The 16064-nt window shown below is 35.9% G+C and overlaps 1 protein-coding gene across 2 annotated transcripts; it reads left to right on the top strand.

The window, feature by feature from the left end:
- Nucleotides 1-635: 635 nt before the first annotated feature.
- Nucleotides 636-15323, top strand: LOC124530313 (poly [ADP-ribose] polymerase). Of its 2 annotated transcripts, none has more exons than XM_047104426.1 (20): nt 636-871; nt 1353-1494; nt 1934-2091; nt 2169-2350; nt 2434-2647; nt 2840-2942; nt 4521-4707; nt 5529-5748; nt 6284-6388; nt 6473-6578; nt 6848-7010; nt 7553-7709; nt 10053-10211; nt 10811-10947; nt 11209-11345; nt 11723-11883; nt 12186-12306; nt 12666-12825; nt 13901-14074; nt 14584-15323. In XM_047104426.1, exons 1-20 carry the CDS (start codon nt 761-763, stop codon nt 14654-14656), a joined length of 2970 nt encoding a protein of 989 aa, XP_046960382.1. In that variant the 5' UTR covers nt 636-760; the 3' UTR covers nt 14657-15323. The 2 variants fall into 2 exon arrangements, with proteins under 2 accessions (XP_046960382.1, XP_046960383.1); XM_047104427.1 differs by lacking the exon at nt 636-871 and adding an exon at nt 887-965.
- Nucleotides 15324-16064: the final 741 nt, after the last annotated feature.

Below are 16064 nucleotides of genomic sequence, written 5' to 3'. Positions count from 1 at the left end.
CTAGTTTTACTTTGGTAATAACTTATGAATATTTTATACTACATATTCTAGTAAGGAAAATATGTATATTATTTATAGCATATAGATCACCCAAGTAAGAACCAAACCACCCAAGAAACATATTTTGAGCCGTTGCATACGAGTTATAGAATACAAAAACTATCTCCTAATTTCTTATTACCATAAATATGAAAGTAAGGTACTCTTATTTAGGATTTCACCTTCAAAATAAATTATTCGAGATTGATTTTTAAAATGTATACATGCCATTCTTGCTTAAATTGATTATGTAACAAAATTCTGTGCAATTATTTCGTTTGATTAATATTTATGTTTAAATTAAATATTTAGATTCTTGACAAATTAGGCTTTGTGTGGTGTGTCAGATCAATGTATTTATTTTAAATATTATTTTGTCGATGTATTTAAATACTATTTTGATTTTATGTGAATATTATATTATACACCTTCTCCTTCTCCCATAAAAAATTCATCTATAAAAAATTTACAAAAATACTTTAACCCATGAAGTATTTAATTATTGTTTAAATTAATCTTTTTATTAACACTTTATCACTCGTTCTTGAGTGTTGTCGAACTTGTCGATGGCAATTGGCAGTTTAATTCAAGCCATAGACTTTTATTTAAACTTCATTGATGGTCGCAGACCGCACTTTTGAATGTAGTAGTAACTTAATTCAATAAATAATATTTTTAGGTAACTAATGAAAAACTGAAACAAGACCGTAGTAACTTTAAAATGTCTGATTTGCCTTATCAAGTTGAATATGCTAAGTCCGGTCGGGCGGCATGTAAAGCGTGTAAAAACAAAATAGACCAAGGAGTTTTGCGAATAGCAATAATGGTGCAGGTAAATGGTTAAACATGATGTTATGTGAGCCCTTATTTATGTACCGGTACGATAGGTTATCAGCTTCTTAAGGTTATTTTAATTAAGTATAATTGTAAGTATTAAACAAAATCATTCGTTATTAAAAAAACTTCTGAATCTGTCAAAAACTTGTGAGTAGTATTGTCTTCTAAAGATAGCAGTGTAAATAATAACAAAAACCTAACTAAATGAAATCAAGTGAAATATATATTAATTGCTATGAAAACATTTTCCACTTGTAGTAAAGTGTTACAATTTTATTTATTTTTTACATATGGGGATTGTAAATGTTTAATGTTATTGGATATGCTTAAAAAGTTTCTAGTCTTTTCTTATCAGTAGAATATACACACTGAATTTCAATGCATTGTCGTACATTATTGTCGATTTATGATTTTGTAGAATGAATAAAAGTGTCAATTAGTAAAGCTGACGATAATTTTATTTAATTTTTATTTAGTCAGCTTTTCATGATGGCAAGCAACCCAATTGGCACCATGAAGAATGTTTCTTTAAGAAGAAATGTCCTGGAAGTATTGCTGAAATTGCTAATTTTAATAAACTTAAGAATGATGATCAAGTTAGAATAAAGAGTATGCTGGGTATGTATTATGATTTATTTTACAATAGTGAGCTATTTTTAAATAATTATTTTTATCATAAAATTATTGCTGTGATTTCATTTCATATTATACATTAACATTTTTAAGTTATTTTCCCGGCTTAATTAGAGGTTCCCTAGTAGAGGTTTTAACAATAAACCCCCCTCTCCCTTTCATTGAGTAATGTGTTATTTTTATTCATATACGAATTATTAATCTAAGTAATTAATAGTTACTGTGCAAATCTTTGCTATAAATGCTGCTGACAGTATTAACCTATTGACTTTAATTTTAATAAGTACTTTGTTCTTATGTTGGAGTGCAGTAAAGGATGTATTAATAAATGAATATTATTTGTTAGGGCTTTATTAATATATCTAAATTAGTTTGAAATCCATTATGTGGATGTAATTAAATAATTATCACATATACTCTTTAGGTAATCCATCAGGCATTGTGATGCCTGCTGAGAAAAGTAAAAAAGGCAAGTCTAATAAAAGGGACAACAGTGAAAAGGCAGCTCTTGCAAATTATTCTATAGAATATTCTAAGTCAAGTAGAGCAACATGTAAACATTGTGATATTAAAATTTGTAAGGTATGACATTTATAGATTGTTATGATATAACATTTATAAGCAACTAAGTATTATGACATTATGTAATTTATTTTTAGGGAGAAATAAGAGTATCGAAATTGGCTTATGATCCAAAGTATGGAGATCATCCTAATTGGCATCATCTTAATTGTTTTGCTGAGAAAAAAAATGAATATTTATTCTTGGCTGGTGGTGAAGATCTTCCAGGTTTCAAGAGTCTCAATAAGGAAGATCAAAAAACTGTTAAGGATGCGATTAAGTATGTACTTATTACTATTTGTCAATATAATATATAATAATCAGTCTGTTTCAAATAATAATTTGTGTAATAAAATGTTAAAGACCATCTAAAGATGATGAAGTGCCCGTGAAAAAGTTAAAGTTAGAACCTAAAGATGAAGCTGATATAAAAAAAGAAAAGGATTTACAAAAAAAAATTGAAAAACAAAACAAATCATTCCATAAATATCGCAGTGCACTCTCTGACCTCTCTAAGAATGACCTGCAAGACTTGCTTGAAGATAATTTACAAGAAGTGCTGAAAGGTCGTGATGAGGTAATTTATCAACATCAATTTATTTTTGATTTCTTTGTTTAATTTGAATATATTGATTAAATGTCTGAAAAAAAATTGAGCTTATATGGCACTAAGCTAATAGACCAAAGCTGTTAAAATTGTAGTTAATCATAATTTCATATAACCTTTTTTTCTCTTGTTACTACAGAAAATGTATTGTTTCATTTTCAGTGTCTGGATCATTTGGCTGATATTATGACATTTGGAGTTCCCGAGCCGTGTCCAGACTGTAAAGGGCAACTTGTATTAGACACATTTAACTATAAGTGTACAGGTACTACAGTGATATATAACTTACTATGTATATGCATATATATTAAAGAGAGGTGAATGAGGCCATCTTATGTATTAGCCAATGATTACATTAGTGCTCCACCAAACATTTGTCAGTAGAATATCTGATGAGTCGGTTGTACTTACCTATAGTTTTTTCAATCAAAGAATGAATAAAGATACACAAACCTGATACTTACATAAAGTAATAGCCCGTGAATTTCCCACTGCTGGGCTTAGGCCTCCTCTCCCATTAAGGAAAGAGTTATATACTTCTTGCTATTTGCCAATAGGTCAGCTATTTTATTTACTACAAACAGACACTAGTCCACTTTTCAGGACTAGGCATTATGGACAGCTTTTTTGCCCTTACTTACATGACCAAATTGACAGCTTTACATAATACATTCTTAGACCTGAAGAAGGCCTTTGTTTGTGTTCATTATCAGTGCATCTGGTGGGCGTTGCAATTCGAAGGCGTGCCTTAAACCTGTATTGATATTATCAGAGACACATATCGTAGTTCCGGTTCCGCGGTTGGAGCCGATTTTGGCGATACTGAGCCTTTACCCATCACTGTAGGGGTTCCTCAAGGCTCGGTTCTTAGTCCGTTATTATTCAACGTATTATCAGATGTCGCGGCAATACATCCAGGACTAGTCGTGGTATGCAGCATGTCAATGACAGCTCTCTGATCGTGAAGATCGTGTATGGCTTGTGGAAGATCAGCACTATCCAAATAGACCTTGAACAAGCCGTTATTGTTTCATATAATGTCATAGGAATGTTTAGAAAAAAATTTCATGATCATCATAAGACTGCCTTGCCTTTATTCTGACTGACAACAATTCCAAAAACAAATGAACGTTGATAATTATATATTTAATTAGATTCTATATTTAGTTATAGGTTATAATTCTTAAAGCCCTTCTGTATGTTCTTCAGACAATGTACAAAACAGTGCACAACATTTATGTCTCATATGACATCTACTACTCTAAGCCCACTCGGACTTAGCCTAAAAGCAACTCGGAGAACTATAACATTTGAATGTTACTTATAAAGTTTTCGATAATAGCTTCGCCGTCGTTCAGAGCGGCATTTTCGAAAATTCATAATGATTACACAAGCTCTCGACTATTGCGTCAATTGAACGTCAATGGTTGTTTGTTTGGCTTTTATCCTCTTGCGTTTGGAATAGATTATATATTACATTACATATTACATATGAGATAACATCACATACATTACTCTGATCCCAATGTAAATCGCAAAAGTTTTTGTTTAATGGAAAATCAGAAGTAACGACGGTACCACAAACACCCAGACCAAAGACAACATAGAAAACTTATGATATTCTACATTGACTCGGCCGGGAATCGAACCCGGGACCTCGGAGTGGCGTACCCATGATAACCGGTGTACACACCACTCGACCACGGAGGTCGATTATAGACAGGCATGCACAAAGCCCTACCAAACTCCAAATAAAGTATATATTATATATTAAAAATATATATTATATTTTTCTTTCTTTATTTTTGTTTTCATATTAATTCGTTATCTTGCATACTTGTAGGAAATATAAGCGAATGGTCGAAATGTAGGTATACAACTAAAACTCCTAAGAGAAACACAATGAAAGTTCCTAAAGCATTCCAAGATCATGCAGTATTCAAAAAGTTTAAGTCAAAGTGTAGCGATCGAATATTTGAGAGCGAACCGCCTCCGAGCATTGTGGTCGTGAAGAAGGAGGAACCAGAAGCGTGAGTTTGATACTTTGTATTTTAGTACAAACTTCACTTTAGTGAAGTTATAATTATTATTATATAAGTTATAAGTATTCATAAATTTGACTGGTATGTTTACATTGGTTTGTTAAGTAAAAAGTATAGTAAAAGTTAAGCTTGAACATTTCCCACTGCTGAGATAAGGCCTCCTCTTCCATTAAGAAGAGGGTTTGGAACATATTCCACCACGCTGTTCCAATGCGGGTTGGTGGAATGCACGTTGAATTTCGATGAAATTCGACACATGCAGGTTTCCTCACGATGTTTTTCTTCACCGTTGAGCACGAGATGAATTATAGACACAAATTAAGCACATACATATAGTGGTGCTTGCCTGGGTTCGAACCCGCAATCATCGGTTAAGATGCACGCGTTCTAACCACTGGGCCATCTCAGCTCTTCCACTGGGCCATCTCAGCTCTTTGGTTGGTTAATATTGGTTTGTAAATATTTCTTAATGCACATACTTTTGTAATCCTATATATAAATAGTGTAAGGCGATTTTTGTCTCAGTGAATATGCACATAGAAAATTGGTTATGGTATTATTTTGAAGATGGCCGTGGCTCTAGCCATAGGTGTGCAGAAAAGTAAAAATGATTGTTGACAATTTAACATAGAATTAATTTTAGAGAACAAATAAGAGTTACTAGCCACTTAGAGGTAAAATGATAAACATATACAAAATTAAAAACAATTTTTTATTGATAAACTTCAATTCCTTTGATTAAATAGTATACTTAATTTTCATTATGATTCTTATAATTTTTTGTGTAAATGTATTTTCAATGATGTTAGTTCTCAGAAAGACAAACCGATTCCGCCATTGAAGAACCTTCAATTTTTCATCTATGGCAAATTCAAAACTCCCAAAGAGGATATCAAGCATCGGGTTCTGAAGTTGGGAGGCTTAGTTGTGAATAAGCTGACGGATACGCTGGCAGCTGTGATATCCACCAAGAGTGAGTTAGAAAAAATGAACGCCAAGATGGAAGAAATACAAGATAAAGACATTGAGGTTAAATTTCTAAATTGAATAAGTATATATAAAGACTTATAGTTGACTACAATACGCCCGCGGCTACGCTCGCATTTTGAGATCTTGGTTGTCATGTGTCAGGCAAAAAAGTAGTGTATCCTTTTGTGGAGTACAAGTTGGCTTCATAGCAAATTTCATCAAATTCGGTTCAGCTGTTTGTCTGTCTGGTTGTGAAAGATCAACAGACAGACAGAGTTACTTTCAACAACAACGACAGCCTGTAAATTCCCACTGCTGGGCTAAAGGCCTCCTCTCCCTTAGAGGAGAATGTTTTGGAACATATTCCACCACACTGTTCCAATGCGGGTTGGTGGAATACACATGTGGCAGAATTTCTATGAAATTTGTCACATGCAGGTTTCCTCACGATGTTTTCCTTCACCGTCGAGTACGAGATGAATTATATATAAAGACAAATTATGCAATTGAATCAGCGGTGCTTGCCTAGGTTGTACAATATTAAAATAGATTACAAAAAGATTATTGATAAAGTCATATAGGATATGTTTTTTAGGTTGTCGAAGAATCATTCTTGGACCTGATCGATCCCAGTAATGGAAGTGTTAGTAAGTCACTGGAACTTATTAGAGAGAATAATATTGCGGATTGGGGATCTGACGTAAGTAGAACATAGGGATGTTTGATTTTTGTTTTTCATTTGTTTTATTTTTTTAAACATAAATAACATTGATTGTTTCAACAGCCGACAAAACGTGTTCCTCAAGATGTAATTGATGGAAAATCTATACAAAAGTCTGGGAGCATGTACGCGAAATCCAAATCTACTATTACAAAACTGAAAATTAAAGGTGAAAGTTTGACACTCAAAATAATATTACTACAAGACATATTTATTTATAGTGTAAATGATAATGTGTGCTATCTGACATAGTAGATTACAGACATCCTGCCTCAAACCTTGGTTAGAGCTGGCTAAATAAAATCAGTCTAAAATAAAAAATAAAATTGTTTGATTTTTCTTGTATGACAATTCAAAAAAGGCCCATTTGGTTAATGTAAAATTGTGACCCGATCCGCTTTGAAAGAACAATTTCTAATGCTTATGTGTGCGTGGCAGGTGGAACGGCCGTGGACCCCGACTCGGGTCTGGAGGAGGTAGCGCACGTGTACCAGGCGCCCGACGGCTCCAAGTACACCGCCGTGCTGTCCAAGACCGACGTGGTGGCCGGCAAGAACTCCTACTACAAGCTGCAGGTGCTCAGAGCCGACGGCAAGAATAAGTGAGCCCAATTACTTAGTACTACTAAGTACACCAATAGGCTATTTGACTGGTTTTTAAAATCCATTTTATATTATTTAGTAGACGTTAAGGAACCCAGTAAAAGTTGTGTTTTTTATTTCTAGTACATATTTGCCGGAAAAATATCATATTAAAAATTCCATATTTAAATAGCGCGCAAAAACGCTACTTGGACAAAATGGCGCTGCAATGGGGTCGGTGACGTCACTTTCCTGTATTTTAATCTGTGGTACATATAGTAGAAATGCAAAGTTTACAAGAAAGTGACTTCATCATAAGCCCGGCCAATCAGGAGCGTTTTGTGTCACGTGACATACGTTTGAAAAAATGCATTTTTATTTATAGATTTTTGAATAAATTAAGTATTATTTTCAACTTTCGTTAGTAAATAACCATTTTTAAACTCATAATATAAACTGATTATAATAATTCACAATTTATTTTTCGCATTGTCAAATAGCCTATTCTTGTCACTCAAACATTTCTAGAAAAGAATAAAATTTTATAACAATAAATTTACAGGTTTTGGTTGTTCCGATCTTGGGGTCGAATCGGTACTCCGATTGGAGGCAACAAGGTGGAAGAATGCAAGACTCTTAACGAGGCAATTGAAAAGTTTGAAAATCTCTACATGGAACGAACGCAAAACCCCTGGGAGGAGCGGCAAAACTTCGTCAAGGTGAGGCTGGGAACAATTCGGTATAACGTATATAACGGAGCAGCATGCCCCAGCATGTTTTTAAAAAACATGACGTCAGCATAGCTGACGTCACGAGTGTCAGAGTTACGATCTTTAACCATCTTCGGTGGTATGAAATAAAACTCAGGAAATAATCCTCTCCGATTTATTCAAATATGAGACGGTCCGATCGCTCCGACGGCTCGACCAAGTCTGTCGATACCGTTTTTTTTTTTTTTTTGTGTTGTGTATTGCTGTTGGCCCTACTGGCCTTCACAGCGTCACCTGACTTTCGGGCGAGAACTAATGTCCCCTGCCCTGAGGTTGAGCGCGGGGCTCTAAATTAAAACTAAATTAAAACTAAAGTTCGTCCTGAGGGTGTCTCCTATGAGATCGCACCTCGGCTCAGAACGAAATCGGTGGGGAGTGATTCTAACACTGAGTGAATTTACTGACGTCTCGGCCGCCTCCGAGACGTCGCATAACTGGGTCCTCGTTTCCGCCGGCGGAAACGCTGTGGGTGTGTGGTGTGTAGTGTGTTATTCCCTACAAATGGTTTGTTTGCGATAGTGAGGCTATCGTCTGTGTCGTTCAGGACGTGCATAGGTCGCCTGAGTCTATTCGGAATATTACCTATTAATAGCGGATTGCTGTGTTCTTTAGCTCTCTCAAAATACGCCGTCGATAGTATTTTGAGATGCTTCGCGATCGAATCGATGTCGAAGTCCTTATGGAGATCTACGTTTCGGATGTACCACGGCGAGTCCGTGGCAATGCGGAGAAATCTATTTTGAATGGTCTGCAATCTTTTGATTTGCGTCGCCTTGATATGAGCAAAGACAGGGCTCGCGTAGGTCATGATAGGACGAATGCAGGCTTTGTATAGTGTCGTCTTATTTCTAAGGGACATTTTACTCCGCCCGCATAACATCATATACAGTCTTCCTAGTACGAACGCTGCTTTGTTTCGGACTCTAGTTACGTGAGATTTGAAAGTTAGTCTACTGTCTAGGGTGACCCCCAGGTATTTCGCTTCCGGTTTCCACGGTATCGGTTTATTTAATATTTTAATGTCTCCCGGTTGGCCCTGATTCCATTTTATGTAACTGGGGTTTCTACTAAAGTGTACTGCTACACTTTTTTCCGGATTAACTTCGATTCTCCATTTCCTAAACCAGTTGCCTAGTGCGTTGGCTGCGGATTGGAGTCTCTTTGTGATGACCTTAGTCGAGGTTGAGGTCGTATAGAGTGCGGTGTCGTCCGCGAAGAGGGCTAGGTTGACCATTGGAGTGGCCTTCGGAATGTCGTTGGTGAATAAACAGTAAAGAATGGGAGATAGCGCGGAGCCCTGAGGGACTCCTGCCCTGATAGGGCGAGGTGAGGACAGGGTTCCTTCTACTCTGTAGCGGAAGGTGCGATTCGTCAAGTAGTCTCGTATGGTGAGCACGAGTCTGTCTGGCAGCCCTAGTAAGTGTAGTTTATATAATAAACCATTGTGCCAGACTTTGTCGAATGCTTTCGCTACGTCGAAGAATAGAGCTCCTGTGGAGGTAGCTTTACTGTAGGCGAAGCCTTTTAATATGTCTTCCGTTAAGCGGTGGACCTGGTTGACGCACGAGTGTCCGGCTCTGAAGCCGAATTGCTCGTGTATCGTGATCTGTTTGGCCTGAACGATGGCCTTGATTCGCGCTAGTAGAATTCTCTCGTATATTTTTCCGAGAGTGCTCAATAGGCTGATGGGTCGGTAGCTCGTGGGCTGATTCCTAGGTTTCCCTGGTTTTGGGATCCCTATTACTATGGCTTCTTTCCATTGGTCTGGAAAGGAGCATCCTGCCAGAAGGGCATTAAATATTAGCACCAGGAGAGAAATGATTTGGTGCGGGAAGCTTTTAATCGCTTTATTGGTTATCCGGTCCGCACCGGGAGACTTTTTAACCTGAAGGGCTTTGACGATCGTTTCGATTTCGTCGACTGACGTCGGAGTCAGTGGCTCGTCCATCGGTGGCACGGAGCTTATGCGATTTACGGCCTCGTCCACCTTTAAGAGGTGGTCGGGGTCTACCGGGTGAACGTCGATACCGGCGGGCGCTTGATCTTTTATAACAAAAATGGTGGCAGCAGTAACAGTTGTTTACAAACATTAAAATATTTCAGAGTAATTTAACATTTTAAATTTACGAAATTCACTAAAAATTATTCATTTAATAATGAAACAGTTTTAAATTATTAAAATAATCATATCTGGACACGTGTTTTTCTTAAATTCGTGGCTCCGCGCCGACATATATAATTCGAACAAGTCCCGCAATAGTGCCTTAAGCCATACCCCCCTCCCCCCCTCAGATGCCGGAGTCGTACTACCCCATAGACATGGACTACAGCGACGAGCCGGCGGCGGCGCTGCAGGTCGACACGCAGTGCTCGCTGGACATGGCCGTGCAGAATCTCATCCAGAGGATCTTCAACATCGACAGCATGAAGAAGACGCTCCTCGAGTTTGAGGTGAGATACACTGCGGGCATAGACAAAATCATATGGTCCAATCAGCAAAAAGCTGGAAAATTAAGGGACAAATGACATAGCATCTAAAATCACTTATAGTCTGTTCGCGTTAAGAATGCAGTGAGTTGTCATTGTTTAACGGCCTGACTCATCATTTGATTGGTCAGGGGGCGGAGTCAGGCCGGTAAACAATGACAACTCGCTGCATTCTTAACGCGAACAAACTATAGATACACCTAGACTGGACTAAAGCTGAATATGAAATTTGTAATATCTTACACTTTTGAGTAAGAACTTGCATAAAAACTTTGTACAATATTCTATTTATTATATAAAAATGATAGAGAAACCTCTTAACATGTGATATAATTGTTTAGTACAATCATATTAATTTGAAATAATTTTAAATCTAGAAGGAATTATAATCTATTACTTCACCAAAATTGATTATCTGTAATTATTGTATTTTTTGTTTTCTTTGTAATATATTTGAGGTCAGATACAATGTTAATCACTTATGAATAAGCCTTAATGACCCTTACCTCTTTTGAACGTCGACAGTTGAAATAATTTAGCGTAATATATTGTTACTGTTTTAGCTTGATACCGAGAAAATGCCTCTCGGAAAATTATCCAAGAAACAAATTAAATCCGGATACAATGTTCTGTCCGAGTTACTTAAATATATCGAGAAAGGTTCTACGAGCGAAAACAAAATCATCGACGCTACAAACAGGTTTAACTTACTATATATAATTATTTTTTTTTTTATAAAATATTCCTCTTTAAATTTATTTTTAAGCAATACCCTAGCATTGCTTTGCTTATACCTTAATAAAACTATGAATAAAATCAAATGCCCTTATTTTATTAATGTTAATTTTCATCTGTTAAATGTATAAAATTCTCTTTAGACACTATATGATATTACTTTACATAATTAACCCCTAATATCTTTCATAAAAATGTAATATATCAACTTGCTAAATATTTTTAGATTTTACACATTAGTACCACATAGTTTTGGAACTGATAATCCTCCACTACTGAATACTGTCGAAATTATTAAGAACAAAACGGAAATGTTAGATAACCTACTGGAGATTGAAATCGCCTACAGTTTGCTCAAAACAGGTAACTTATTTACAATTGATATTTCATTGCAAAAGGTGATTAAAAATAAAAACAATTATATGTCATAGAATAATGATTTGTACTTTACCGATGAGCACAAACTCAATACTAAAGAATACTGCCCATAGTGCTTACAGTGACGATTGCATTGTTTGTTTCATCAATCTATATTAATACTATAAACGTGAAAGTAACTTGTCTGTCCGTTGCACTGTCACGATCAAACCCCTGAACTGAATTTAATGAATATGATAAATAATATGATATGAAGCAAACTTGAACTCCAAGAATGCTCATAGGGTATTTTTTGGCCTAACACATGACAACACATCCTATAACGCGAGCGAACTATATTTATTTCATGTGTTACATTTCAGAAAGCGATGATGGTGTAAGTCCCATTGAGGCTCACTATCGGAAATTGAAAGCAGAAATCACTCCTCTTGATAAAAAGAGCGAAGAATTCGAAATGATCCTGGAATATGTGAAGAATACGCACGCCGCTACACATTCCAGCTATACCCTCAAAGTGCAAGAGGTGGGTGCTTCATAATTTAATATATATTCATAAGTATCATTCTTTTAGTGGTGGTTCCGACTAAACCTGAGGTGATTATTAGATATTATTGGTAATTGCATTCACTATACAACCTTCAAATCTTTATGAACCATTGCAGGTTGTAAGTAAGATAAGAAAAATTGCAAGAAATAATTAAATTAAGAGTAAGTGTGCTTCAACAAACAAAAAATGACAAATATTTTAACAATTTCCCAGAAAAAATAGCAACCACAGTAAATAAGAATTATTAAGAATAACAAACATGATATGTTATTATGCAGGTATTCCAAGTTGTTCGTGAAGGAGAAGAGAAACGGTTCAAGCCGTTTAAAAAACTTCACAACAGAAGGCTGCTATGGCACGGTTCACGTGTTACCAATTTCGCCGGAATTCTCTCCCAAGGTCAGCTAAATCTATACCTAAATGTGATATACTTGGTGGTAGGGCTTTGTGCAAGCCCATTCTGGGTAGAACAAACAAACAACAGTACTTGATATTGTTTTATTCTGGTTTGAAGGGTGAGTGAGCAAGCGAAACTACAGGCACAAGGGACATAACATCTTATTTCTCAAGGTTGGTGGTGCATTGGTGAAAGGAACGGTTAATGTTTCTTACAGCACCATTGACTATGGGCGGTAGTGGTCACATAAGTGGTAACTTATCATCAGATAGCTCATATGCTCGTCCGCCAACCAATAGCGTAAAAAATATATAAATGTTCCAAATATAATTAATACAATAAATATTGGATTATTTTACAGGTCTTCGGATTGCCCCACCGGAAGCACCAGTGACCGGATACATGTTCGGGAAAGGCATCTACTTCGCGGACATGGTCTCTAAATCTGCTAACTACTGTTGCACGGACAAGAGAAACAACGTCGGGCTGCTACTGCTGAGTGACGTGGCTCTCGGAAACATGTAAGCCCACAACAGATATTTCATCATTTAACAGCAATACATATTTAGTATAATTATTGGGTGAGTGAGCCAGTGTAACTACAGGAAGGGGGACGTAGCATCTTAGTTTCGAAGGGTGGTGGCCTATTGGCGAGGTAAGGTATGTTTAATATTTAGTACAACACAATAGGCCATTTGACTGGTTTTTAAAATCCATAAAAAATTTATATTACTTAGTAGAGGTTAAGGAACCCAGTAAAAGTTGATTTTTTTATTTCTAGTACATATTTGTCGAAAAATATCATATTAAAAATTCCATATTTAAATAACGCGCGAAAACGCTACTTGGACAATATGGCGCTGCAATGGGGTCGGTGACGTCACTTTGCTGTAATTTAATCTGTGTTACATCTAGTAGAAAAGCAAGGTTTACAAGAAAGTGACTTCATCATAGCCCTGGCCAATCAGGAGCGTTTTGTGTCACGTGACAATTGTTTGAAAAAATGCATTTTTATTTATTGATTTTTTGAATAAATTAAGTATTATTTTCAAGTTTCGTTAGTAAATAACCATTTTTAAACTCATAATATACACTGATTACAATAATTCACAATTTCATTTTCACACTGTCAAATAGCCTATTGTCTTTGGCTGGTGGCGACCTCTACCCACGGTATGGACCATTTAGCATATACCAATTATACCTTTAAACATAATTGATATTACATATATACGTGAGCTGAGATGGCCCAGTGGTTAGAACGCGTGCATCTTAACCGATGATTGCGGATTCAAACCCAGGCAAGCACCACTATATATATGTGCTTAATTGTGTTTATAATTCAACTCATGCTCGGCGGTGAAGGAAAATATCGTGAGGAAACCTGCATGTGTCTAATTTCATCGAAATTCTGCCACATGTGCATTCCACCAACCCGCATTGGAACAGCGTGGTGGAATACGTTCCAAACCCTCTCCTTAATGGAAGAGGAGGCCTTATCTCAGCAGTGGGAAATTTACAGGCTGTTACTTTACTTTACTTTTACTTATATATACGTGGGATCTGGTGACTAAACGAGCGTGTGTCGTTGGGCAGGAAGGAGTGCCGTCGCGCCGAGAACGTGACGAAGCTGCCTAGCGGCGTGCACTCGGTGTGGGGCGTGGGCAGCACGCAGCCCGACCCCGCGCGCGCGCGCCGCCTGCGCGACGTGCTGGTGCCGCTCGGCCCGCCCGCGCCCGCGCAGACCGACACCTCGCTGCTCTACAACGAGTATCCTTTTGCCTGACACTGGCTTGCGATATGTGTGTGTGTGTGTATGAGCTTACTGCGGGTAATGAGATGTCCCGCTCACTCGTAGAAGACGGAACCCTCTTTATGTACCTATGTGTATGAGCTTACTGCGGGTAATACAGTAGGTCCCGCTCACTCAAGACGGTACCCTCTTCAGGGACGAGTTTTAATCGATAGTAGTGAATCAATTAATGAAAATGCTATCTGATTGTGAGCAGTTTTAAGTAAGTATTGTCAGTGATTTCATATTAAAAATTAGGTATCAAGCTAAGACGCCTCAATCACTCTTTTGTGGAAGAAAAAGGGTCCAAAACTTTGCTATAACTAGTGACTTCCCTTTCCGGTTTTTACAACTTCTTCTACATCAAAATTACCATTTTTAAGGTTACAAGAAAAAAAACATTTTCTTAAATGATTTATAATGACTTAAATCAAAATTTACTGTGAAATTCATTGTTTACATATATTTCCTCAACATATCACCTCAGATTCATCGTATACGACGTCGCGCAAGTGAATGTTAAGTACCTGGTACAAATGGAGTTCAACTATGTACATTAAATTACTTAATGCTGGCATTTAATCATTATTTGTTACCATTTAATTCTTAACTATTTTTATGTAGGTCTATAAAACAATTACAATTGGAATGATAATTGGTTTTATATTGTTTATTATTATTACATTCACATGGAGGTAATATTAATGATTCCTTGTATACGTCTTTGATTATATACACGTCTAGATTTCCAGTCCAATATGAGCATATTTTTAAGATCTGATTTGAGATTCACAGTTATAATTTTATATTAAGTTTTTTTGCAGCAGCAAAGATAAGATTACTTTCATTACAGTAATAAAGTTAATTTGGATATACATAATGATTGAATGTATGTGCAATGGCCAGTTATATTCAGTGATGTCTTGTGTGGTAATTTGATTACTTTGTTAGGGAAATACAGATGTCAAATAAAAGTTATAATCTCATAGTGGCTCTGTATCTTGACGTATATGTAATCAATTTTATGTAAACACTTATCAAGAATGTGTAATTGAGGAGGAGTTTTTTATGTTTAGTATTTTTTTATCTGTTAATTTTTACTCAATACAATCATCACGTTATCGTTACATTGATAAAAATTATGCATAATTGCATATTATAATGATAATCATCTGAATTCGATATTATGATTATACTGTTGAAATAATAAAAATTGATTTTTCTGAATATGCTTTTTATTTCATTTACCTTACCATGACAAGCATTTTCAGAAGTCTGTTATTATAATGTTATATTTATATTATATCTTTGCATTATTATGATTTATTATTATCATTGTTGTTAATAATTTGCAAATACTTTTTCTCCTTTACAGTCCATTTTCTCCTGATTACAATATAGTAATTAACCTTGAGTAACCGGATTTTAATTAAAATGTAAAATTTTATAAGTACGGATATCAAAACCTGTCGATAACTAGATAACAAAACCCGAAAAAATGCGAGATTCTAGATATCGGATAATCAGTGATGCATAGCCCGTTACTGAGATTGTGTATACTAAGGTCAAAACGGTCAGTTGCCCTCAACTCATTTGTTGTATACGAAAAAATAAGCAGAAGAGACGGTTGATGAAAGCAGCGTTTTGTTTTCCTCTCAGTAAATTCGGACATTTATTTTTTTAGTGGGTAAAAAAACGACAATAATATGATCTATATGCGCTTTGTGTTTTAATGTAATGAACGTCAGTTACTTGCATTTCGCTTACTCTTTACTACATTTTCCTAGGAGGAGTAGTACCACCAACATGCCGGCATAGATTACTTGACAGATGTGGTACAACTAGAAAAGAATTTCTTTTTTTTTTAAATGATTTCTTTCTTTGTAAAAACTATCCAGAGAACAATAAAGTTTTCTCTTAGCATACATTTTCTCCAATAACAGTTTGATTGTTCTTTGTTTTTTCTAG

This window comes from Vanessa cardui, chromosome 6 (genome assembly GCF_905220365.1).
Source record: "Vanessa cardui chromosome 6, ilVanCard2.1, whole genome shotgun sequence".
Taxonomy (NCBI): Eukaryota; Metazoa; Arthropoda; class Insecta; order Lepidoptera; family Nymphalidae; genus Vanessa; species Vanessa cardui.
The sequence above is the reverse complement of the archived record's forward strand: the minus strand, read 5'-3'. Positions and strand labels throughout refer to the sequence as shown.

Excerpts from the sequence above, each read along its gene's own strand:
- LOC124530313 (XM_047104426.1), top strand. The coding sequence starts at position 761 with ATGTCTGATTTGCCTTATCAAGTTGAATATGCTAAGTCCGGTCGGGCG. Across the intron at positions 5,749-6,283 it reads TACAAGATAAAGACATTGAG|GTTGTCGAAGAATCATTCTT; the intron begins GTTAAATTTCTA and ends TATGTTTTTTAG. Across the intron at positions 6,579-6,847 it reads TACAAAACTGAAAATTAAAG|GTGGAACGGCCGTGGACCCC; the intron begins GTGAAAGTTTGA and ends TGTGCGTGGCAG.